The 26,208-nt window shown below is 40.7% G+C and overlaps 4 protein-coding genes across 8 annotated transcripts; all 4 read left to right on the forward strand.

The window, feature by feature from the left end:
- Nucleotides 1-725: 725 nt before the first annotated feature.
- On the forward strand, nt 726-14,491 carry LOC139769392 (uncharacterized). The gene is made up of 5 exons (XM_071700423.1): nt 726-1,432; nt 10,948-11,265; nt 11,852-12,191; nt 12,581-12,718; nt 12,970-14,491. The coding sequence occupies exons 2-5, from the start codon at nt 10,980-10,982 to the stop codon at nt 13,097-13,099; spliced, it is 894 nt and encodes a 297-aa protein (XP_071556524.1). The 5' UTR covers nt 726-1,432; nt 10,948-10,979; the 3' UTR covers nt 13,100-14,491.
- A 2,461-nt stretch (nt 14,492-16,952) lies between these two features.
- LOC139769391 (E3 ubiquitin-protein ligase RNF34) lies at nt 16,953-20,578 on the forward strand. Its single transcript, XM_071700421.1, has 6 exons — nt 16,953-17,234; nt 17,643-17,835; nt 17,951-18,062; nt 18,330-18,690; nt 18,763-18,943; nt 19,140-20,578. The coding sequence occupies exons 1-6, from the start codon at nt 17,187-17,189 to the stop codon at nt 19,313-19,315; spliced, it is 1,071 nt and encodes a 356-aa protein (XP_071556522.1). The 5' UTR covers nt 16,953-17,186; the 3' UTR covers nt 19,316-20,578.
- A 778-nt stretch (nt 20,579-21,356) lies between these two features.
- Nucleotides 21,357-23,606, forward strand: LOC139769385 (uncharacterized). The gene has a single exon (XM_071700406.1). The coding sequence runs from the start codon at nt 21,871-21,873 to the stop codon at nt 23,149-23,151; it is 1,281 nt and encodes a 426-aa protein (XP_071556507.1). The 5' UTR covers nt 21,357-21,870; the 3' UTR covers nt 23,152-23,606.
- An 81-nt stretch (nt 23,607-23,687) lies between these two features.
- LOC139769384 (uncharacterized) lies at nt 23,688-26,206 on the forward strand. Of its 5 annotated transcripts, none has more exons than XM_071700401.1 (3): nt 23,688-23,880; nt 24,122-24,277; nt 24,396-26,206. In XM_071700401.1, the coding sequence occupies exon 3, from the start codon at nt 24,453-24,455 to the stop codon at nt 25,749-25,751; it is 1,299 nt and encodes a 432-aa protein (XP_071556502.1). In that variant the 5' UTR covers nt 23,688-23,880; nt 24,122-24,277; nt 24,396-24,452; the 3' UTR covers nt 25,752-26,206. The 5 variants fall into 5 exon arrangements, with proteins under 5 accessions (XP_071556502.1, XP_071556503.1, XP_071556501.1 ...); XM_071700402.1 differs by having other exon boundaries at nt 24,122-24,276; nt 24,428-26,206; XM_071700400.1 differs by having other exon boundaries at nt 24,122-26,206.
- The last annotated feature ends 2 nt before the right edge of the window (nt 26,207-26,208 follow it).

Consider the following 26,208-nt stretch of genomic DNA (forward strand, 5'->3'; position numbering starts at 1 on the left):
ATTCAGATTCAGCGACAGCTCGGTTCGCGAATAGCCACGACACGCCGCTACTCCGGACAATACATGTACAATGGTAAAGGTGTACAACCTTTAGTCCGAACCCTCCTTATCCAATGCGATTTATTTAAGATTCAATTATTAATTATTATTTATTTAAGGTTTCTCTCCATTCTGATTCCGCGTTAACGTTTCATCGACTTATTGTATTTTCTTTTTGTAGGCTTATTCGGAGGAATCGCGCGACTCGCGTCGTTTCCCCTCGACCGGAGAATTGGAGAGAATTGGACGAGGAGGTGTGTATTCTTGAATGACGAAGCCGGCGAGGAGGGTAACCCACGGCGCGTAACTCGAGGAGGGAGACGCGTGGTCTCGTGCCGGAGACGACGTGCGGGAGCGCGGTCAGTCTGAAAGTCGGAGCGAGCACGAGCCGCTAGTTACTGTCGGCTGACTCGGCGAGCGGGCGAGAGCACGGGACCGAATCCGGCGCGGCCGTTTGACGTATCGCGAACAAAAACGCGGCGGAAGCGACCGTGATCAATGAGGAATCGTCTCCGGACCAGGGACACGGCGATCGACATGGGACGCCGATTATTTTAAATTCTACGAAGCGCGAATTCGTCGAACGGTGCCCCCAAGAGCTCGAGACAGCGCTCCGAGAGCTTCCTTCAAGATTGACAGAGACGCGGGTAGATCCGTTGGCAAGGAGCGGGGGTCATCCGGGGGGGAGGGGGATGAAATATTCAGACTCACTCGCCGATTCAATTGGTTTGCAAAAAATTGCCTAATGTAACACTCGTCCACATCGAAGTTGCGCGAAAGTTGGATTCGCGGTGACGAATCCGATCGACCCTCCAGGTGCAAGGGCACAGGGGACCACCGCGCCCAGTTCGCCAGTGAACTGGGATGAAGAATATCCGCGGCTAAGGATCGACGCGCGGGCGCGATTTGCGATGATAGATCGCGAGCCGCGGTCGGGAGGAGCGTGTACGCCAATATCCGCTCGTCGGCCGTTCTCCGGATAGCGCGATAGGAACGGGAAACGGGTGTTCGTTTAACGACGCGCGGAGAACTGGATCGCCCGCCTCCTCCTCGCGCCGTTCCATTTTTCACGGCCGACAATGCGCGCCGGGTAAGGTGGTCCCGTGCGCCGCGCGTACGCGCGTGTGCCACCGCGTGTCTTCCTTCTTTTTTCTTCCTTCTCACCGGGAACCTCCGGACGGGATCGAGGGAGGTATGCCCGTGTAAATTGGGGGGCTATCCGGAATCGGCGCGAGGAATACGCCGCGCCGGCAGAGCGATCGCGGCAGTGCGCCGCGCCGCGCGGCTTTGTTAATCAACTCTGTTAATCAGTGTGTGTCAAGATTACCCTACATATCGTCCCGCCGGCGACTTCGTATCGCCGTAAAGTAACGCGCCTGCGGCTGAACAAAAGGTGAGATAACACCGGCGCGATTTATTAAGCTTAAAACGCGATTATTTCGATGTACCTCCCCCTTCCCGCTTCCCTCTTCTTTTTTCACTTCCGTTTTCTGGATTTGCGCGAGTGCGATACTCCTCGCAACTTAAATTTTTATCTCCGTATACATATCGGCAACGCATTTTTCCTTCTTTATAATTTTAACAATCTCATCCGTTTTGTCAAATATATCACACCCCGAGAAGAATACTGTCACAACTCAAAAATTCACAATTTTCAGGAGAGCACAAACAAATTTAATTTTTTAAATTGTTTTTTAATTAACTAACGCAATTACAATTACGATATTAATTGTTATAATGAAACTTATACTGTTTCTTGAAGAGATCTGCTATGATTTACTTGTCAATTCACTCAAATGACACTATTCATCCAAGAAACCGCAACATAATAATGTAAAAGAATAACGACACTTCTGCTCCGTGCAGCAAATTTTGCGTATAGACTTGTGACACTATTATGTAGGTAACATATTTTAAGCATATTTTTCATAGGCTTAATTCAAAATTGTTTGAGTTGTGACATTTGAGTTGTGTATTCTTCTCGGGATGTGATATGGGAATTGCATTCCCCCCGATGCTATACCCAGTAAGCAAAATGTTAGCAGCATGCGCACAGAAATCCAGCAAATTTGACCAGATCCTATACCAAAACCAAAGCGCGTGGCATCCTTTTTTCATTCTTATTCTTTCTCTCCGGGAAGCCAGATAGGATCGAGGGAGTTAATACCTGCGTAAACTCGTGTTCTGTTGACAGAGCCTGCTGACAATGGCTGCGTTCGCTTTGGGCGCTTTCGTGCTGAGTCTATCTTTATTGCTCATTACAGTCTATCCTTATTGCTCATTACATATTGAAAAAAGATGGAACGATACTTTCAGCACGAAAACGTCCAAAGCGAACGCAGCCAATGTGAGCAGATTAGTAACAGAAATCACGCAGACAAAGTCAGCTGACAGGCGATGTAAACAGACTCTTTCAGACAGCTTCTTTCTTTCTGCTCTGCCAATCTGCTCACCCTACCTGTTATTCTGGTTTGACAACAGTTTGACAACATCTACTGATACAGCAGCTTCCCTGTAAAATTTGTTGCCTTTTTGACACCAAAAATTTGCTGCAAGATCTGCTCAGAATCTGTCTGCGCAGGTTTGGCTATTTAAGTAAATTCGCTTTTGACGGAAAATGTAGAAGAGCATATTGTTCCGCGTCGAGAAGTATTATTTATGTTTTGTTTCTATTCTCACTGAATGAACGTTTACCACAGTGAAATTCTTTTTACATCGGCAACAAGCGGCCGCAGAACGGCCTTTCTTCTCTTCCTCGGTGATGTCAGGCTTAATCGAGCGTCAAACCTCTTTCTTTCATCGTCGCCTGTCGTCTCGGGACTTCTTCCCCGCTTCGGTTTCTTTTTCCCTCCGCGTCGCCATTCGAAAAAGCGTTGATGACGGACAGGTGTGGATCGCGGGACGAGAGCCATCGCCGGTTTGCTGAAGTGAGCGAACGGGTTAATCTCCCGTGGTTAAGCGCGTGTAGTGAATACGCCGAGGCTTATGATTACTGATCGACCAGTCCACATGGTTACGCGTGGATGTGGCATAACGGTCGCTTGTGCACATTTTCACACAGTGCGCGGTGCATATTTTCTGAAACCGAGGCAAGGCCGAAGGCTTTTGCATCTCGCGTTTGCACGTTTCGTCCGCGCACGTGGAGGACGATGATTGTGCACGTGGCAGAGTGACCTCTCTTTATTTTCCTAGCGAGGACACGAGTGAGAATTCCATTACAGCGAGATTGAGATTAATTGAGATCGCGCTGCGAGAGAGCTTCATTAAAATCCTCTCAAACTCTTCTTATGAATTCTCTAAGGGCCAATTTCACCAACGTCGGTTAACTGTAACCTTCCGCGGTTAAACTCACTCTTCGTCTCTTCCTAACTGCCCCCTTGGAAAGAGACGAAGAATGAGTTTAACCGAAGCTTACAGTTAACCGACGTTGGTGTAAGTGAAGTGGACGAAAAATTGTCAATGATCGCGAGGGAAATGAACGTAAGACTGCCGTTTCGCTTAGGCAATCACTGTTAAATATTAAAGGACGAAGTTTAAACCAATACCTTGAGTTAAATAACATTTTGTTATTTTTAACTACATGTGTGTCAAAATTTATTATTTTGATACAAAACAGTATTATTTTAACTCCATTGGTTCAGTTAAATTAGCATTGTTTTAGTTAAATTAATGACATATTGAGTAGGAGCAGTGGCGACCTACAGGAATGATTAAAAATGGCTCCAATTGAGTATAATTTGACACTATGAATGTAACAATGAACGTATCGATAAAATGCCAGAAGGTCTTGCACGTAGATCAATTCGATTTATCGCACGTGATTAAGCTGTTAACTGTCTAGACCTCCTCGGCACGAGTACATTATCCCACTTCCCTCTCGTGCGAACGGTATACGCGTCAATATATCAGAGTTTCGTATTATAAAGCGACGTGTCAGTATCGTGTCCCGTATAACATTTCGCGGTTCCCTGAAAATCCGGATTTTCCGTACTCGCCCGACTGGGGCCCATCTGACTGGTTTCAAGTCTGGAGTGACCCGGGTCTAAAGTGTTGGTTTCAGCCAATGTTATTCGGGCCGTAGCCTCACAAGGGAGGTCTACCTGAGTGTAAATTTGTTTTTCAATTTCGTTAATCCTACCTAATAGAATACCTTTCAAAGTATAACACGCTAAGATCATAGGCCAATGTAACGCTTGATAATCGAGAAATAGGCCCATGACACTTTCAACAAAAAATTACTTCTTTTCGAGCACAAGAACGAAAGTTCTAACAGTTTTCGGTAGTCTTTTGGACGCTAAATACGATCCCGTTTGCCAAATTGCTCTATCACGTCACAATTTTCAGGAATTTGCAGTTAAAGTTGCAAAACTCACTGTTTATTTTCAATCTTGAGATATGTTCGTTTTAATGCTCGTCGGACAGTTTATTTATCTACAGTTTTAATTTATCTATTACCGCTTCGTTGAAAATGGTTCAAAGTAGAGCCGAAAAGCACGATATTATAATTTGATATTAAATGTAAACTTAATTAAATGTTACATAACGTTAACTCACGCACAACTAACCGCGTTTAACTCTCAAAGCCCACTTTTTCCTTGTTACTTTTGTTATTGTTAAGATGTAAATCTATTTTAAAGTATCAAAATTCTAGAAATAAAAAGAATTCGGGGAAATATCAAGGTTCAATCTTTCCGAGAAATCAGCGTTTTTTGAAGTTTATAGTCATTCGTGGAAATAGGAATAAACCAAGAAATTGGACATTCACTTATCGTGTCTCTTGGAAATTTCGCTGTTGTGCATTTTCAAATTTTCTTGAATCTTCCATCGTTATAATCGTGACCAAACCATGAGAGAGCGTTCATGGGCGTTTGATGTGCTCCACCCGCATCATCTTGCCTGCCGAACCGAGTGCGCTACCCCTCCCCTCCCCCCCCCCGTGAGGCCTGCTATCCTGATGTGACACCGACACTACCTGATGGCGATATGTGCTCGTCATCCCCTGAATACCGCAGAGAGTTTCGGTGAAGGAGCCGTCGCACATGTTGCCGCCGGCTCTGAAATTAAAGACATTTATCAATCAGAAATCCTATTATGTCGATCAACTTTGGGATACTCAAAATTGTAACGTGACAGAGCAATTTGGCAAACGGGATCGTATTTAGTTCAAAAGACTACCGAAAACGATTACTTTCGTTATTGTGCTCGAAAAAAAGTAATTTTTTGTTGAAAGTATCATTAATCATTAGCCTATTTCTCGATAACCGTTACATTGGCCTATGGACTTAGCGTGTTATACTTTGAAAGGTGCTCTATTAGGTAAGATCAACGGAATTGAAAAATACATTTACATTCAGATGGACTTTCTTTGCCAGTCCAACGTTCGTCCTTGCATTATCATTATGGAGATGCAGGATTTGACTCTCGACTGATTCTTCTCGATTACTTTCCCGCGATATTTAGTTAGTTCTCCTCGGCCCTCAATTAAAACGTTCAGAATCCATGTTATTTTCTCTCAGCATTCGATTGATGATGATTCTGTTTGATCAATCCTTATTTGCATCCATATGATTCTGTCTGGATCGCTGTAATAGCACGTGGCTATAATCGCATCGAGATATCTGCAAATCGCCACGTTCACTTTCGTATGAATGCACGATAAACACAAGGAAATCCGCGGATCGTGAAATCGCGATCCCACGCTGTTAAACATTGAAGGATGAAATTTTAACCAATACCTTGAATTAAATAATATTTTTTGTTAAATGTTATTTTTAACTATCATATGTGTCGAAATTTATTATTTTAAAATTTAACACAAAACAGTATTATTTTAACTCTATTAGTTTAGTTAAATTTACATTGTTTTAATTAAGTTAACGACATATTGAGTAGGAGCAGGGGCGACTTATAGAAATGGTAAAAAAAATGATTCAAATATAGAGTATAATTTAACACAACGAATTTAAAACACTGCTGCATGTGCGTTGATATTTGCACATTAAACGAGCATTGCGTCGTCTCACGTAAATCTTACGTAAATCTGTAGATGAGTGATTTTCAAATCTGTGATATTGTATTAAAAACAAAAATAATTCAAAAATTTTTTAATTTATTTGTTTGGACAAAATTACAAATTTTTATCACAACGCGCGACATGAAAATTTTTCAAATCCGTCTCGATATTGAAATATATCTTTCCTTACGTCGCTATTTAAAAAAGGATCGTATCATAGCTGATATTCGATACGATAAGACGTATCGAAAGGCGTATCGAGATTGAAGATTCCGTTAATGTCTCACTATTCCTTTTGACATTCGCAGCAATATACCTTTTTTTTCTACAATATTCTATAATAATTACTCCGACCCGTCGTAATTGCCGGCACGGCAAAAACATGCGCACGTGTCGTTTATACTTAGAGAGTAGCTGATTACGAGCGCGCGGTAATTACTCGCCCGACACACGTGGCTACGCGCACCGTAAATTAAAGTTCTACGACGCTCGCGATGTAATGCCACGCGCTCGACGCTTGAAGTCGCGAATGAGATGTTCGACCCCCCGAGAGACACAGAGGGGGAGATCAGTCGGAGTACAAGTTATCTTGATTACAATTATCGACGACGAGCCCGCGCGAGCCACGCGGGGATTTATCGTGGCTTCGAGCCATCGCTTTAGGGATAACGAATCCTTCTCCTCATCTTCTCCTCGCCTCCTTTTTTTTCCTTTCGCCTCGCGGAAGTCATCGGGAGCGCGATTCTTTAAAGTACGGCGCATTATAACGATACTACCGTTAAGCGCGAGTATAGGAGGCACTAGGTCAGGAATTCGCTGCATTTTGATGCGAAAGGAACATAAAATATCCATCTGTACGTGGATGCATATATATTAAGATCGGTGCAACCTCGCGGTTGCAAACGCTGCAATGTCCGAAGCAAAAACCGTAACGTTTTGCGTTTATCGTTGAAATCAGTTCGCTGCAACTCAACCGTGAACTGATTTTAGGCATTTTTAGGCGGTAGACCTAAGAGCACTACTTCATTTATCGCACGACAAATTTTTCGTATTAATTGGAAAGAGTGGAAGACTTAACGACGGCGAATCCAGAGGAGAGCTTTGCGAATTAAAGCAGGGAGGGCCGAGGGCGTCGATCTGATAAAGCCCGTATCAGACTATATACGGATTGGGATTGAGATTGGATTGAAATTTAATCAATCAGAATAAAGAAAACTGATCTCAAGTTTAGTGAACTTTACTCTGATTGGTCAAATTTCAGCGAATGGACGGGGAAGACGCGATAAAATCGATCAATATGCGATAGCAATAACAACGATGAACCTTCTCAAAGTATGTCTCTCAAAAACCTGGCACCCTCGGTATTATTTTTACAATAATAAGAATCCGTTCGCATGAAAAGAATTCCTCAAGCCAATCACCGACATCTCGAGCCGGCATTTTAGCGGCCCGGTGATTACCGAAACGGTTATTACCGAATTCTGCCGCTTCATTCCTTTCTCGCGGATCGCCTGCAGGAATCAGGATCTTAAAAACCGACCCGGTTTTTTTGCGAGCTAACTAACGGTGCCTCGTCAAAAGCGCGCGCGGCCCAATACATATCAGTACCCGGACCTGATTACCAGAGTGGTTTAATTTTGAGGCGCGTCGGCCGCGCGCGGTTGCGCGCCCCCCTCGCAAAGAACACGCACGACACGGCGCACATATCGAAATATGGGGGTCAATCGTAATTCGTATTCCGAACGATGACACTTAGCGGTCGGCCCAACCCTCCTCCCCATCCGCTCGCCGAACTTCAAGTCTCGCCACGCATTAAACAATGTGGGCCATTCAATCTAGATCGAATCGTGTCGATCCGTTTCCGGTGATTCCACTGATTTCTTGAGGAAGATAATGCGCAGAAACGTTATTTCTCTTTTTTTTTGTGAGGGTGATGACCGGTTTGTTACAACATTCGAGGCACGATTGCGTAAAACGAGTTAAATCCAAATTTGGGCAGGTTTTATAAAAAGAAACGATACCGTGGCACGAGGGTATTGACCCTTCTCGCGAATTTAATGCGCCGAAAATTCATGCCGCAATTACAGAACCGAAACGCTCATTGACTATGTATATAGTTGCGTAAGATCATATCAATGTAATTTATTTCCACCAATTCAAGATGTTGAGAAAGACAATTATATTATTGATATCAATGTATTCCCAAGAGATTTAAGGAAAAGATTACATCAGCATAATACCAAACGCTATCGATAATTAATTTAAGACAATAAATTATATTATGTATCAATATCTTAGCTCGAACTTACGATGGGGTTAGCGGTGGTCGCCTATATAGGTATAGTACATAAAACTCATAATGACTTCATGATGATCACTTAAAAGTTACATAGACATGTTCAGATAACTTTTAAGTGATAATAAAGTCACGGTGATGTCATTATGAGTTTTATGTTCCACCTGCACTATTAAATATTAAAAGATTAAATTTAAACCAATTAATACCTTGAGTTAAATAACATTTTGTTATTTTTAACCACCGTGTGTCAAAATTTATTATTTTAACACAAAACAGTATTATTTCAACTTCATTGGTTTCGTTAAGTTAACGACATAGTTTTTTTTTTGTAGGAGCAGTGACGGCCTACAGAAAGGGTTAAAATGACTCAAATTGTGTATAATTTGACACTACGAATTTAACAGTGTGAGCGCGTGAGGCGAACAGCCCATTTCAGGGGAAAAGGAACGAGTGCGACGGTATACGGACAAACGCGACTTGCATTTTTCTAGGGCAACAGCCCGGTCATCCGGTTCCTCTTGACCACGCTGTTTTGCAGTTTATATACTGTTACACGCCGATCAAAGGGAGAGGCTCATTTCGCGGTAGGGAGGCCGGTTGTATGACCAAAGCCTAATGGACTCGCGCACGTAATGTCCCGGTGACCGGCAAGCAGACACGGCGACGAGATGCGCGTCGTCACGCAGGTTCGACGTAAAGGGAGAGGAGAGACGCGTGTGCCGCAGCACGTAGTTCGCGATAACGATCGACATCGCGTTCCGCGGCGCGTTCGTCATAATTAAGACGATGCGCCGCGTGCGATTTCGCCGTGTATGTGTGTAAGTTATGATATCCTCCGCTGGCGTCACGTAATCGCGTAATATAGAAACGTAATGGCGGTAATATTGTGATGAAACGAAAATCCCATGAATGCGATTTTCTCCGGATTCTCACTCACATGTTAAATATTAAAAGATGAAATCTAAACCACTATCTTGAGCTAAATAACATTTTGTTATTTTTAATTACATGTGTGTCGAAATTTATTATTTTGACACAAAACAGTATTATTTTAATTCCATTGGTTTAGTTAAATTAACATTGTTTTAGATAAATTAATGACATATTGAGAGTAGGAGCAATGGCGACCTATAGAAATGATTAAAAATCACTCACATTGAGTCTAATTTGACACTACGAATTTAACGTGTTAAGTTCATAGTTTTCTAATGTTTAATTCAAGTGTTCCCCCGAATCTCCAAGTCTCGAGCTCCACGAAAACTCGCTCCGTTCTCCGTCACGCTGTTTACAACGTTCTCCGACACTTATTTCAGCGAAAAATTCTCACATCTCACATTCGAATTTTCATTCAACGTGATAAATGGGCGTTTAGCTTATCGGCGCGACGAAGGGGCACAGTTATCCCCCCGAGAGGCGATATCCCTCTATCCTCCTTACCCACAAATTAAGTTTCTAATTGGCCGAATTGGACAGCGCGAGGTGCACTACCCGTCCCGAATATCAATCAGGGGAAAATTTTCTCGCGCGTGCCTCGTCCATTCTTGCACGAACCAGGATGTGACTATGTCGCCGCTAACGACAACGACGACGAAGGAGACGCGCGACAAAATCCATCGGCGATACCTGTCGCAGAAGAGTTTTTCCCTGACGCTTCAATCGCGGTACACCGCGGGTACCGTAAGTCTCGTGACTGCGATACATAGCAGTATACGCATGCATCGTCGCGGGATTTATCGCAAATAATTCCGCGGGGTCCGTCGCGCGGCCTACTTGAGGCGCCGGCGAGCCATCAGGAGGATGAGAATTATTATACGCGTTTCGTTCGCAAATAAAACGATTAATCTAATCTACGGTCCACCGTCGATGCTGTCTGGTACCTATTTAGCCCCCCCCCCCTCTCCCTCCCCCCGTCCTATAATCGCGAATTTATTCGTCTCTCGAAGAGACAAACGCGCGAGAGCGACGAACTTGAGGATCAAAAGAAATCTCAATCGCTCTAATTCGTACAAAGGAAAAGAAAAAGTATCAAATCAAAAAGTATACGCAACAATCTATAATCTTGAAGAAAACTTGCTTGAATGGAGTCATTTATATAATTCAACCAAGAAAAAAAAGTTGAAATAAAAAGTTGAAATTCTTATAAGAAAATTATAGATTGTTATTACTACTATTTTGTTGTTGCTACTTTTTTAAAAGAAACAAAACGGTGGTGCTAATACTTCCAAAGACAAATGTCATACGAGAAACTTCGCTGTCTGTTTTAACTGTTCAAGAAAAAAACAAGTTGTCATGGTTTGAGTAAAATATAATAATAAATATGATAAAATAACAATTATTATATTTTACTTAAACCATAAAAACTCGTTTTTTCTTGAACAGTTAAAACAGACAATAAAGTTTCTCATATGGCATTTTTCTTTGGAAGTATTAGCACCGCTGCCACTGTTTTGTTTTTCTTAAAAACGTAGTGCTTCCAAACTTTTGAACGGTAGTGTAAGCTTTGATACTTCTTTTTTTTCGGCGTAGGTTTCTCCGGTAAATTCGCGCGTAGAACGTTTTCGTAATTTGTCTCTGTGTAACAATACGCTCATAACAGGTGTCTCGTCGTGACAACTTGGACAGCGCAGGATGTCGCAGAGAGGACGTCTTCTGTTGCAACTGCTGCTCGGTCTGGCTGTGCTGAAGGAGTCGTCCACGTCCGGCGGTGCCGGTGGTACCGTTCACGAGGGCGAGTCCTCTTCTCGCCAGGCACCGCATCACCGACAGAAGAGGGTCTTCTGGTTCACGAACGACGGTCGTATCGCGCTGCCACCTGGCACCGTGATGACAATCACGCCAACGTTGGCGTTGCCCTTCGTCCGGCACCCGCCTTACGGTTTCCTCAGCAACATGACCATCAGTCTGCCGTTCACGAGTGAGTTTGTCCGCGTGATTAACCCAGGAACGGTCATCTCATTTTCTTTTTTTGCATAAACGATCATCGGGGGTGACTTTTACAACCCAAAAGTCATTATTATTAATTACATATTGAATATTTTTCATTGTTCTATAATTTATTAGTATTTGAGGACAGTATGTATATAGATTTATTCAATATTAAAAAAAAGTAAGGAGAAACAAAAAAAATATTTAAAAAAACGAAAAAGTACATTAACACTGAAACTACCAAAGATTTAACCAATATACCTATATATAAGGTCTCATACCTATTTCTACCGAAAGGATCAAAATGAAAAAAGGAGAGAGAGAAAACAAATTAATTATCTGTATATTTCAATAAAAGTTAGAGAAAATTTCAGAAATTGTGATGTTTTAAAAATAAATAATAATTATTTTAAAAAATGTCAAATTTATGTTGACCTCTTTGATAGTTCGTGTTAAAATTATTGTAATGTGAGCTTCATTTTTTCGACACTGAGGAATCATCCCAGGTGACCATTCCCGGATTGATCCTACAGAAAATCGCTATGTTAGAATCATCACGCGTCTTTCTTTTCCAGTCGATTTCGATAAGCTGGGCCTGACGGATAACGAGAACCCGTACGGCGCTCTGCCGCCGAGCTTCGACAGGAAGCTGAAGGGCCGGCAGGCCGGCATGATGATGGCGGATTTCATCGCGGCGTTCATCAAGCGCAGATTACACAAGCGGGATGCGACGGAGATACCGAGAAATGCGTTCCACGGCGGCGAACGGGCCCTGCTTTACGGCACCGCCGAGGATATGCTGAGCACGCTGGGAATGAACGGGAAAGCGTGCCTGTTGAGGGCGATCTGCGAGGTTCAGGGACACCATCTGAACAACTTTGGGCTGATCGGTGAAATGCTCAAGTTATTCTTCACGTAAGTGAAGGATAAACATTCCGGACTCGCGTAGAGCTTTAACGTGGAAACGGGTGCCTATTTTTTTTTCCATAAATTGTCACCTGGGATGATTTTTACATCTCAATTAAAAGTCATTATTATTAATTACATATTTTTGATTGTTCTATGTTCGATAATTTATTAGTACCAGAGCACTACGCTATGCGCACGCCATTTATTCCGTTACTGTGGCATGAGCTTTATTTTTTCGATACTGTGAAAATCACCAGGCGCCCGTTCCTGGATCAAAGTATATTGGAAAGCGCCCTGCCGAATAATTTTGTTTCGTAACTGTAAATAGTTATAATAAACCGTATTTAAAACCGTATAAAAGTCTTACATTAAATACAAACGTTTTGTCTTTATAGCGCCAGCCGTTCGCCGTTCGCGAATCTCCTCAAGGAATACGTCGAGGCGGAGAACCGCGGGAAATTTCATGGCGAGTGTTGGCCCTACTTCAAGGACTGCCCGAAATCTTTATTTCTGCCGTCCAGCAACAAGTATCAGTTAGTAATGTTCTGATAATAAGAATAAAAATCTTCCATAATTCCTCGATTATTATTATCGTTTAACAGAAATTGATAGCTTAAAAAAATTTTTTAAATCTAGCCCGAAAATTACAACCGTAAATTACAAGATTAGATTTTTACTTTGATCAAAGTATAATAAAGTATCCCTCGAAAAGCTAATTTCGCTAATCTGTTCTTGTTCTTAATCCTTATTACGACATTAAAGAAACTGTGACTCTGCTTTTCAGGAAAGATTCGTTGCACGAAGAAGAGGAAGAGGAGGATGAACATTGGAATCAAATCTCCAACGATCTCGACGAAGAGCCTCTCACGAGGATATCGGGGCAGAACACAAAGGACACCGTACATCCCATGTAGTTTTAGTATAGGTAATTATAGTTGTTCTCGGTGGTCCACGCGCAAAAATCTCGTCCTCCCTCTCCCAAGCGCAGATTCTTTCACGAATTCCATTTAAGTAAAATGAGAACTCTGTCTTAAAGAGGGAAGGGGAACTGACTTATCCTCATTACTGTTAATCATCATCCAGCAAACACCAAGTAACGTGTACCCTACACCATGTGTTAAGTTACATGTTGATTGGTGTTTGATGGGCAGTTTTTGTTCAGCCCATAGTCGATTGACTCTGAATCCATCGCGCACGAGAAGATATCGCTTAATTAATTAAGCTATAGATCGGAAATCGCAATTAAATGATGTGCGATTAACATCCTTTGTAAATACGGAATCGCTGTAAATGCGAGACGCACGGGAAGAATTCGTACGTCCCTGGCGAGGAAAGGCTGCTAGATAACTCAAATAGATAACAGAGCGCGTGGATAAAGAGATCATCATTATCGTGACCATGATAATATGATAGATTGAATTCTTGGCCGAAAATGTTCGTATAATGCTACATACATGTACATACCATCCGAAACACGAGAAACTGTCAGAAGTTTCGGCTAGTCGCCGGCATTGTAAAACGCGTGACGCTAACGATTGTTGTTTTATATGCTTTGTTGTTTTGTACAGCATGAGAATAGCCATATAGCTATAGCTGCGTACGGTACGATTGCTCGTACAGGACCGCGAGGAGAAGCACAGATCAACGATAAAGCGTCGGTCTCGTGCATTTGTGTGTTCATACAGGGATGAAAGTAGAATAATAAGTATTTCCTCTCGCATGCGTAGGTGATATAATTTATTAATTTGATTTACATATTAATAATTAATATAGATATATATTTCGAGCGAATCGTTGTATATATAATTGAACTCTTGTTAAAGGACTATCGAATAATTCTAATTTAATTTCTTTCACACATAATTTTATACGATAAGTTACGATTTATAATCTAAGTCTTGATCGAAATTTTAAGCTTCTAAGCTTCTTCGTGAGATTCTGGACATTGGCATGCGGACACTTTTGGGACAATGTCCTGTACAATGAGGCACTATCACGGCACGTACCGGATATTCGAGAATTCCGGAACGCGACACCCTGCTGCCATAATATTGTTACGGCCGCGCCGAGACGCCCGCGCCCGCGAGAAGAAGTGAAGAAGTCGCGAGTCGTCAAGAGGGGACGACTTCTTCTCCGGCTCACATCTACCGGGCGCCTCGGCGCGGGCGTAACAATATAAATATAGTAATATATATCGGTACAGTTGCTTCATTATTGAATGTAAAAGTGACCTATTTATGAAATATTGTCGCGTGGACAAGTGTAAAGTATAAATAATAATTACAATAAAATATATTTTCTAGAAATGCGACTTTCTATGTACTTCAACGTAATTCTTCCATATAAAAATAATAATAATATGTACAGAGATGAGAGAGAGAGAGACCCTCGAAAAAAATTTATAGATAAAAATATAAACTGCTGTGATAAATTGATAAATGAACTATTATACCACAAACAACGCACATATTTTTTCGAAATCATTAAACTTTTTTAATTAAAATCTTCTTTTCCTAATAAACGCTGAAGATGGCTCGAAAGAAGAGCCGAAACGTTCGTCACTTTTAAATACACGTATTCGTTTTATTTATTTGCGCACCACACGTTCCGTATCTGACTCGCATTCGCCGTTAAATCTCTGACACTTTCACGAGTCTAATTATATTATTCATTAAACTTTTATTTTTAAAATTTTTTATTATTTCCGTCAAGCCATACAAGTCGACACGAACGTCGTTCTATCTTTCTTTTTTGGTAATGAGTAACAAAGATGAAACGACACTTTGTGTCGACTTGTGTCGCTTGCCGGAAAAGCTCCGCTTATCAATTTTATTGAGCAGATTATGGGATATAGATAATTATCACGATATGGATTATAAGGGTGTCCGGCAATTTTTGAGAAAGCTAACGTGTGAAGGTAGATTGGTTCAAACTGAAAGGAAAAGTCACGTACCATTTTGTAAAATTCGCTATAGTTATTGTGTAATGAATTGATCTGTTTGAGCCAATGGGCGTGTGGAAAACGATAGGCCGGACTCAGTGGGCACGTGAAAAGGCTTCGTTAGGTCTCTTAGCAATGGTGAACATCATCTGACTAATCTGACAACAATAGGTGGAGTCATGCAGTGAAAAGGTGAGATGAAATCTTACGGAGCTAATGGAGCCAGCTATAGCGGCCAAGTAGCAAGATGACATCTAAAGAAGTCTTATTGACACGTTAAAGATATCATTAAGACGTTATTATCACTCATCAAATGACGTGTTAGTCACTCTGCTACCTGGGCGTACAACGTACCGGCGTACCAGCGTAAGGAACTTGGCCATTCACAGGTTTTACGCTCGTTTTCGTTACGCCGGTAGTGCGATTCTTTAACTCGTTATGCGTCGTTATGAGCACATAACGACAGCATGAGTTACAGAGTCGCACTACAGCACAGATTTTATAGTGCGATCCCATGGTACGGAACGTATGCGCAATGCGGAATTGGCGGAACGCGGAACGCTCGATAATTGGTACGACCCTTTTTACGTTTGTTCCGCCGATTTCTATTCGCAATTAAGTTTATATTTTATTCGCACTGATTGTACGGAACTATACAATCAGGAGCCGAGTGTCAGGCGAAATAGGTTCGCGAACAACATAATACAATCATATGTTTAACAATATATATTTTTACATATATATATTATATAAATGAGTACTTTACAATCTTGCGGCGCAGTTTTTGCTTTTTAAATACGGATCATACTTTATTAATTACTTACTCGACAACCGTGCAGACAATTGTCTTCAATTTTGGCATGGACGACAGATTCCCATAGACGAATATCCTTCATAAATTTGAACTAGAGCTTATCATTTAGACCTGAGCAACCACCCTCCAATTACAGATCGACTCAAGTACCCAACACATCGCGGACATACACATACAATTACACACACACACACATTTCCGAGTTTGCGCTTTAAAAATTATATAATGTGTCTATTGTTTGGACTATTTATTATTACTCGAAACATAGCCGAATCGATCCTAGAGAGGAACGAGTGCCAATATAATTGAATTAAAGAAGAAGAAGGCGGAATATCTGCGATTAGACGGACTTCGTTCCGCCAATTCCGCATTGTATGTACATATACCTTCCGGCGTACCACTTTCTTTTTTCTTAATTAGAAAAATACAAAGTATAGCCAATAGGAACAAACCTATTCGGCACAATAATACATATAATTTCATATTTTATATTACTAATATTGTACATATAGCCTTATAATTACCTTTTTTCCTTTTAACAGTAATTAAAGTCAATGACCTCGTCCGCAAACGTTCCGTACCATGGAATCGCACGTACATACATACGGCGCACCATGAGTGCTGCTATCTGGGATATCGGGTCCGGAAACATTTCCATTCAATCGGTAAGCAAATGAAAATGGTATTTATCTTATCTACGCGCGATCTGTATTGATTCATTATCATCGCAGTTATCTCGACACGGATATCGATAAGGGAAAATTGCGTCCACAAACAATTTATTGTCACTTGATTTTTTAGAGATTATTCCATTCATACGCGAGAATTACACGCGAAGAAAAAGCATTCGATTCGGCATCTCTTTATTCATCATAGAATTATAGAATAAAGAAAGACGGATGGAGATGTAGAGGGCAGAAACGCGCATTTGCGTCGTACCGACCGGACGTGTTTCCTCTCTCCCCTTTGGACTCCACCGTTATCGCCTGGCTAAACCGATAACAACATCGCGGTGCTATCGATCTGGAGCGATCTGAACCGAAGGCACACTTACACCAACTTACACACATCACCATCGTGACGTTCGTCCGCCGGCGTTCGCGCTGTTCTAGATTTTCATGCGGGATACAACGCACAGTGCCTGTCATTCCCGTTCGTTCCCGCAACACGGCGATACCTCACGGCGCGCGAAACGAGAACGTCGTTTTCAGGTCGACGAGCGGGCGGCTGCGGGAGGCCCAGCGGGATGGCTTGCGAGGCGTGCAACGCGAAGTTCAACCTGTTCAAGAGAAAAGTGAGTGAGCATCCTCCGTCGTGGCATCTGGCGCTTTTTCCCCACGCCGAACGAGGGTCCCGAAGGATACGGTCCGACGGTTCGACGAATCTCTCGACGTCGAGCTGTGTATATATCTCTGGACGATGAATTCGAGCCTCCTTCGAATTGTCATGCAAATATCGTAGCGTCAAGTGTGTCGTCGATTTCGCTGCGCACTAAACTATTATATTGAGATTAACATTTGACCTCTATCCCCCCTCCGTTAGGTAATCCTAGAATTTTTCTCGATTACTTACGGATTTACGGTTTACATCCGGTTCGAGGAATTTTGGATTTTCTGGTTGAACCCGATCGTGATTCTTGATTAGGAAATCCTGGATTTATAGTGTTGTGACATATTTTTTATGTTTCTCGTGTAATTTTTAGAAACAATGCGTGGACTGCCTGAGGTACTTCTGTTCCGAATGCGTGATCAAACGGCTGGACAAGGTGTTCACTTGCGACAGCTGCAGCCTGTTGTCCAGGAGGCCGCTTATCAGAAATCAAATCAGACAAATACGTTCGAGGGACTTGCGTCAGTACCTTGTGGCGAAGAAGGTTTCTGTCAGGGGTTGCATCGGTATGTGCATTAATACTGCCTGCCAACAAATCTCACTGTAACAATAGCTTCTTAATCGACACTAATCTTGTAGGAACTTGAAGAATTTTTTTATAGAGCCGTACTTTGATTTCAGAAAAAGAGGACCTGGTACATCTACTAATGCTCTTTGCTAATGGAACTGACTCGTGCTTGAGCTTCGACCACAGTACAAGCGCCAGGACACAAAATGCTGCCGAAGAACCACAGTACGTTTTACATTTCAGTATGTTTTATTGATATCGACACTTTAACTCCTTGAAAGCCAGATTTTGTAACTGACAAGAACTCTTGTCATTTTATTTTAATACAAAATGCATGCAAATTACATATGTTTTATTAATATCGACACTTTAACTCTTTGAAAGCCAGATTTTGTAACTGGCAAGAACTCTTGGCATTTTATTTTAATACAAAATGCATGCGAATTACATATCTTTTCTTAAATAACACTTTAAAGTAATACGTCTATTCAGTTCCAGGATTGACCCCGGTTCAAACAGAATGGAAAACATGCCAAATGTCAGTACCGCGAATAATGAACCTGACGCGGCGGCGCCAGCGGAACCCGTGAGAAACGAGGATGTCGAAATGGCGGAGGAAGCGAGTGAAAGCAGTGACAGTAGCCCAATTATTAGCGTTCCATTTAGCACCGATAACGAATCACCCGAGGATAAACCAACGAAAGGTAGTGACGTCGAAATAGAAGAAGTATTTGAGAGTGATAACAATCCAACCGGGCCTAGTACCGCACCAGAGCCAGTAATCACCGAACAGGAGGAAGTTCCCGAAACGTCAGACGAGAAAAAATCGGATATGGTCACAGAGATCCCCACGGTACGTACGTGATTGCAAACAACACTTATAAAACACATGCATTCATTGTAATTCTGTCCTCTCTTATCGCAGTGGTCAGACAAAGTGCAATTGTCGGATATAAAGGAAGCGTCGGAACTAGAGTATCTAAGCATTAAACAATTAAAAAATCTGTTGAGTACAAATCGCGTGGATTATAAAGGCTGCATAGAGAGACAGGACTTACTGAACAAAGTTTCCAGATTATGGCACGAATATAGTCAATCCAGAAAGGGTAATGTATAAGATTCATTATATTATAACGCAATTCGATAGTAATATTTATATTCAAATTAATTTTAATGTCTATTACGCCTTAAATAACAAATATTCACACATATAAATGATGGTTTAATATAAAAGATATATATTATTTTATTTTATTATATTTTATTATTTCTTTAGCACTTATCGCAAATAAATTGTTACAGATGTGGAAAAACTCAGCGAGGAAGAATTGTGCAAAATCTGCTGGGACGCACCGATCGAGTGTGTAATTTTGGAATGCGGCCATATGGCTTGTTGTATAAACTGTGGTAAACAAATGTCCGAATGTCCGATATGCAAACAATATGTCGTTCGTGTTGTACGATTTTTCAAAGCTTAAAAAAGGCAACGATCGGAATATAATAGTTTATTATAATTTTGTAACTTTGGAAAGGACAAGTCCCAAGTTAAGGGGATCCTATAGTGGCAGTCGTTACCGACATTTAGTTAAATGAGTTAAACTTTTAATTGGCTTTACAGAATTGCAAGTTTTTGGTCTAGAATTGAAGTACGTACAAAAATGTAGGTCTCTCTGGTCGACTTTACATCAAAAACAAAAAAAAAATTGAAAATTTGAGCACATACAGCTGTCACTGACGACAATATTTGCTTATACAAAAATACTACAGGTTACATATACAAAATGAGATACGGTCAGACCTAGGGAAAACATTTCAGAACAATATCGTGCAATTAGAACTAAGATTGAAAGCCTAGAAAAAAAGATTACTTTTAACTTTTTATATGTGCAAATACATACGGAATGACAAGAAGAGCAGTATGGCGTGTAGCGAGAGATGGCGCAGCAATCGAAACAAGGACAGATGTCTCTCGTTAGACAAGAGCAGATATAGGCCAGTAATATAGAAAATGATAGAAAACGAATTAGAACGGAAATAAAAATGTTCGACATTATCGACATCGAGGAAGTTCGGCCGTCGCTATAGGATCCCCTTAAGTCCTTCGTTATCTTTTAGATTATTACGTGCCTGCCAGTTGTCATAGATCGATTCTGACGTGCATATGGTAAAACACCAAATTTTTGTGCGATAATTTACGGCGCATTTTGGTAAACAATTAGAACTAGGTCTGCATAAGATTTATGCAAATCTTATGCAATTGTCTTGACTTTAAAATCTAAATTGGCTGGTTGTATAGCGTTTTTTATCAATTGAAATACAATTCAGAACTTTCCAGACGAAGGATAATATTTTGAAATAAATATCTATATTATAGTATATTATATCAAATCAAACTATATACATATATGTATATGTATATATATATATACATATACGTATATGTACGTATATATGTGCATATATTGCAATGAATAACGCTAAGGGTATAATATATGAAGTTTTTATATTATGGAGTTGTGTGTGTGTGTGTGTGTGTGTGTGTGTGTGTGTGTGTGTGTGTGTGTGTGTGTGTGTGCGCGCGTGCGCGCGCACATATGTCGTAACACTCCAATCTCCTGTGATCCCGGAAATTTTATAAATTCTGTATTGTACAGAATGTATCTTTTTTATGAAAATAAATAATATGTAGATTAATTCTGAATGTACATAGAATTAAAATAAACTAAAGCTTATGAAACGTTTGGAATAGTAATTTTTAAAATTTCAGTTTTTAATTTAATTATATGTCACGAATGGAGAACGAGAGAGAAGTATTTCTGCCATACTTTTCTTACATTTCACATAAGTAAATTCTAACATCTCTTTAAATTCAATAGCGAAGCGATATCGAGTCATCAGGTTTTGCATTTTGATTTTGAAAATCAATAGAGTTATTGCATTGCTGAGTTTTTAGCGTTGCATTCAAATTGTGCTTAAATCAAGAAATCGCAACACTGACGTTCTTGTCACATATTACTGATTGTCTTTAATGATTGTTAAGTATTCTCTTGATACTTAATCAATGTTTGTAGCTCAAAGTTTGTCCAATGGTACCATCGTCGATAATTAAACTCTGTATAATTGGAGAGCGTAACCAGCAAGAAAGTTGCACTATCTAAAATTCCAAGAATTTTTTAAAATTTCCGAGAATTCCTGGAATCTCGATTTCCGAGAGCAAAATCCCGAGAAATCGAAAAAGTATCAGGAGAAAATAACTGACAAGGAAATGGTACTATCTAAAATTAGAAGAATCGTGATTTCTTAAAATCATAAATGTTTAAAATAGATATTTTAAAAAGCTGAAATTTGTGAAAAATATTAGAATCCAATTAGGAACAAGATGGCATATTTTAATTCGAAAATTAAAACTTTATTGTTTCTTTCATTTACATTTATAAGAATGATTATAACTACATGCATAATTTTAAAATGCTAATGTTACATCAAAAACAGTATCAATTACAAACAATACAGCAGTAGGTTAAGTGTTAATTATTACAATCAATCTCATTGCAATGTTTAGGTACAGGTACAGGTAATCGCTGGACAAATCACAAACACAACGTCAACAAATTATTTAATCGTGGTGCATCCGGAATAATAAATAACAATATTAGAAACCTATAACGTGACGTGAACTATATGTATATATAAGTTTTCAATAGCCTCAGAACATTTCCAAACGAGCCATTGGAAAGAAGATTAAATGCGCGGGAAGTAATTCGTCGATTTACGCGTGCGCCACAATGCTACACGTGCGACCCATGCGACCTGTGAAATTATGCGAAATCACAACGTTCCAAACACTGGGTCTGTTTTCTATTGCTAAACTGGCTTCACTAGTCCCGAGTTTACCTTTTTCATTCCACCTTGGAAGAGAAAAGATAAACTCTGAATTAGTTCAGCCAGATCAGCAATAGAAGACAGATCTACCGTGTCCATTTGTCCTTTACACTGAAGTAGACTTTTGATATAACGAGACTGGGCTGAAGTCATGGAATCAGAAGCGAGAAATCAAATTAATAACGACTATAACAAGTTCTTCTTCGCGACCGTGTGTCACGTTTGCAAACGGTTTGGCGACGGCGTCTCTTTGAAGCGATGCGGTAACTGCAAGATGATCTCCTATTGTGGTCAGGAACATCAGAAGCAGCACTGGAAGCAGCACAAACCTTTGTGCAAAGCTATACGGGACGCGCTGCGAGACTACAACATGGATGATCGCGGTGAAACTACAGAGGAATGGGCCGACAAGAAGCTGAACTTCATGCGGCTAGTGTCGTCCAGGCTGGGACGTCCCCTGAGTTTGGATGAGACAGAAATGTTCTATTTTCCAAGGGAGTGCCTGGTTTGCCATGAACGGAATGCTCAGTCGTTAAAGGATTGTCAGAAGTGTGTTGCCAGCTTTTGTCAAAATCACAAAGACGGTACTTTGCACAGGAACCTCTGCGCACCCCTGGAACTATGGCTTCGTACACATTTATCTTCTGTAGGAGAGGAAAGTAGTTCTCCGTGCTTGCATTCTTACTTGCAACACGTTTCATACACGGGTACATTTCAGAACATGAAAGACTTTATAAAGGCTTTTGGGAATATTCAGACTGACTCGGAGATGTTGTACAATGTCTTGGCAGCTGAACAGTCAGAACATCTGACATGTCCCTTAACGTTGTTTCATGCTATGCAATTATTAAACTATGTCCCAAAAAGTAAAAATCTAGTCATTCATAGCCTAGGTGCGAATTGCGTCGAAGAAATCTCCTTGAAAGATTGGGACATTTTGCCGCGTTTAATAGGAACCATGGTGTCAGTGGTAGTTATATTTATAGGGCCGGAATTAACACGTAAATTAAATCCGTCACACGTTTGCGATAACTGTAGGTCACGAGAGGAAAAATGTTTGACGTTTGAGTTTCACGATGTGTTATACGAGAACTATGTACGCAGCCCGTCATTCGTAAAACCGGACTTGGTTGTAGGATTTAATCTGGGTATTCACCAGTGTAAACTTCCAGGAAGGTCCAGTAAGGAAACGTGGGCGCCGTCCATACAGATGCTAGCGAAACAAAATTGTCCGTTTATCTTAACGTTTGTCACACTTCAAAACTTAGAGAAGGGGACAAACAAAATAAACACAATCCTAGATAAAGAAATAGACTATCTATATAGCGGAAAAAATCCATTCGCTAGTTTATATCCGATTAGATACATCGCGCCGGAGTACGTACTTTATATGAATCAATATGTAATTATCTACAAAAGTCTTTGTTCGTAAAAGATTTGCGTAATTTAAGCGACCGACACAAACTATATATGCTGATGTGTTTTATGCCGAAGAAAACGTAGCGCGCGCGAAATGACACACACGAATTAACTGAACTTAATGTTTAATAAATGTAACAAAAGGAACGCAAAGAAAATTATATGTACATCTACGAATCACGACGTGTCTTCACGAAATAAACTGCAAAAGACTGAGATCCGACACTCCGGAATGTCTGCTTATATTTACAATCCAAGAAGCCATTATCTACTTGTAGAATCGATTATCTCTATATCAGTCGAGCATAAATGGATTATAAATATAAGAGGAGTGGGTGCGGTAACGTAAAATATTATTACAATGACTATTGCTTTTAGTTCCGTTTGTAATGAAGACAAAACTTTTCGATAATTTTTATAACAAAATTTATATCTTTGTAATAAAATATATATCAAGCATTTACGAAATTGCAATTGTTTCTTCTCCATCGATATTTCTGAAATCTCCGACATTACACGTCGCGCCGTGTGCTACACGTGACAGATTCACAGATGCTTGCGACAGTCGACGATCAAAACAATAAGTAACAGAGGTCGTCGTCGATGGTCGATGGTCGATTGGCTATAGCACCTGTGGCAGTGAATAGTTTTCCGCCGTTCTTTACGTGAATAAGTATCTCGTTTCGCGAAGGGTGTATTCCAACGAGATTATTAACGTTATCAATAATTTCATATATATGTGGTAAGATTAACAAAATTCTATAATTGTTTCTGTATAAAATACGTTTCGACAAAAGCCCGTCGCAGGTTAGGGGGGTTTTTTCAAATTCCTCGGGTGAGGAGATTATGGTGTCTTATGCATCCTCGCAGGTTAGGAATATAGGTCAGGTTAGGTTAGGTTACCGGCAAAAACATGTTCACAGATCTTGCAATTCGAAAAGCCGTCGAGATTTTATTTAATGACAACGCTTTATTTGTTGCAGGCTTCAGACTCACGTGGATACTAGAGCTAAGCTGGTAGTGGCCTGAAAAAGTTTCGTGCTCGTATACTATCCGTACTAGCCGTATCACGAAGCAGGCAGTCCTGGATGTACGCGAAGTACACACGACTCCTCTATTTGATAACGCCAGCATAAGCAGTATCCTTCCTATTCATCGCATGGAATGATAATTATTCTAACAATTTTGTCATATTTTGCTTAACGCTCATGCCTTGTGGGTGCAACCTACAAAATCACAACATTCCAAACACTACAGTTGTCCTTTACACTGAAGGAGACTTTGATATAACGAGACTGTGTATAGGCAGAAGTCATGGAATCAGAAGCGAGAAATCAAATTAATAACAATTATAACGAGTTCTTCTACGCGACCATGTGTCACGTTTGCAAACGGTTTGACGACGGCGTCCATTTGAAGAGTTGCGGTGGCTGCAAGATGATCGTCTATTGTGGTCAGAAACATCAGAAGCAGCACTGGAAGCAGCACAAACCTTTGTGCAAAGCCATACGGGATGTGTTGCGAGACTACAGCATGGATTATCGCGGTGAAACTACGGAGGAATGGACCGAAAAGAAGCTGATGTTCATGGACCTGGTGTCGTCCAGGTTGGGACGTTGCCTGAATGTGGATGAGATACAAATGTTTTCTTATCCAAGAGAGTGCCTAGTTTGCCACGAACGGGACGAGTCGTTGGAGAGTTGTCAGAAGTGTGCTGCTAGCTTTTGTCAAAATCACAAAGACGGCATTGAGCACAGAGACATATGCGCCCCCCTGGAACTATGTCTTTGCACAGATTTATTTTCTATGCGAGATGGAAACAATCCTCCGGACCTGCATCTTTACTTGCAACATTTCCTGGAAGAGTACTCGCACATTTCCTGCAATAGTACATTTCAGAACATGAAAGACTTTATAGAGGCTTTTAGGAATATTCAGACTGACTCGGAGATGACGTGCAACGTCCGGGTAGCTTTAAACTCAGAATATCTGACACATTCCTTAACGTTGTTTTATGCTATGCGATTATTAAACGATGTCCCAAAAAGTAAAGATCTAGTCGTTCATGTTCTAGGTGCGAGTACGAGCGAAGAAATCACCTTAATCGGGTGGGAATTTTTGCCGCGTTTAATAGGAACCATGGTGTCAGTGGTAGTTATATTTATAGGGCCGGAATTAACACGTAAATTAAATCCGTCACACGTTTGCGATAACTGTAGGTCACGAGAGGAAAAATGTTTGACGTTTGAGTTTCACGATGTGTTATACGAGAACTATGTACGCAGCCCGTCATTCGTAAAACCGGACTTGGTTGTAGGATTTAATCTGGGTATTCACCAGTGTAAACTTCCAGGAAGGTCCAGTAAGGAAACGTGGGCGCCGTCCATTAAGTTGATAGCGAAACAAAATTGTCCGTTTATCTTAACGTCTCCCACGCTATATGCATTTAAAAAAGAGACAGACATAATAAACACATGCCTGGATAAAGAAGTAGACCATCTATATAGCGGAAAGAATCCATTCGCCAGTTTAGTCCCATACAGAACTGTCGGGATAAACTACGTATATTATATGAATCAAAATGTAATTATCTACAGGAGTCTTTGTTCATAACTGATGTGCGTAATTTAAGCGACCGATACAAACTAACGGCTGTGTTTTATGCCGAAGAAAACGTTGCGTATGCGAAATGAAAGAATATGAGTTAAATGGAATTTTACGTTTAATAAATGCAACGGAAGAGACGCAGAGATAACTGTATAAACTACAACCGCGAATTGCGACGCGTCTTCACGAAATAAACTGCAAAAGACTGAAATCCGACACTCCGGAATGTCTACTTATATTTATAATCCAAGAAGTCATTATCTACTTGTAGAATCGATTATCTTTATGTCAGTCGAGCATAAATGGATTATAAATATAACAGGAGTGGATGCGGTAACGTAAAATATTACTACAATGGCTATTGCTTTTAGTTCCGTTTGTAATGAAGACAAAACTTTTCGATAATTTTTATAACAAAATTTATATCTTTGTAATAAAATATATATCAAACATTTACGAAATG

Source organism: Temnothorax nylanderi, unplaced genomic scaffold (assembly GCF_030848795.1).
Source record: "Temnothorax nylanderi isolate EJ_2023f unplaced genomic scaffold, tnyl_v1.0 TNYL_tig0022_pilon, whole genome shotgun sequence".
NCBI classification, from domain to species: domain Eukaryota; kingdom Metazoa; phylum Arthropoda; class Insecta; order Hymenoptera; family Formicidae; genus Temnothorax; species Temnothorax nylanderi.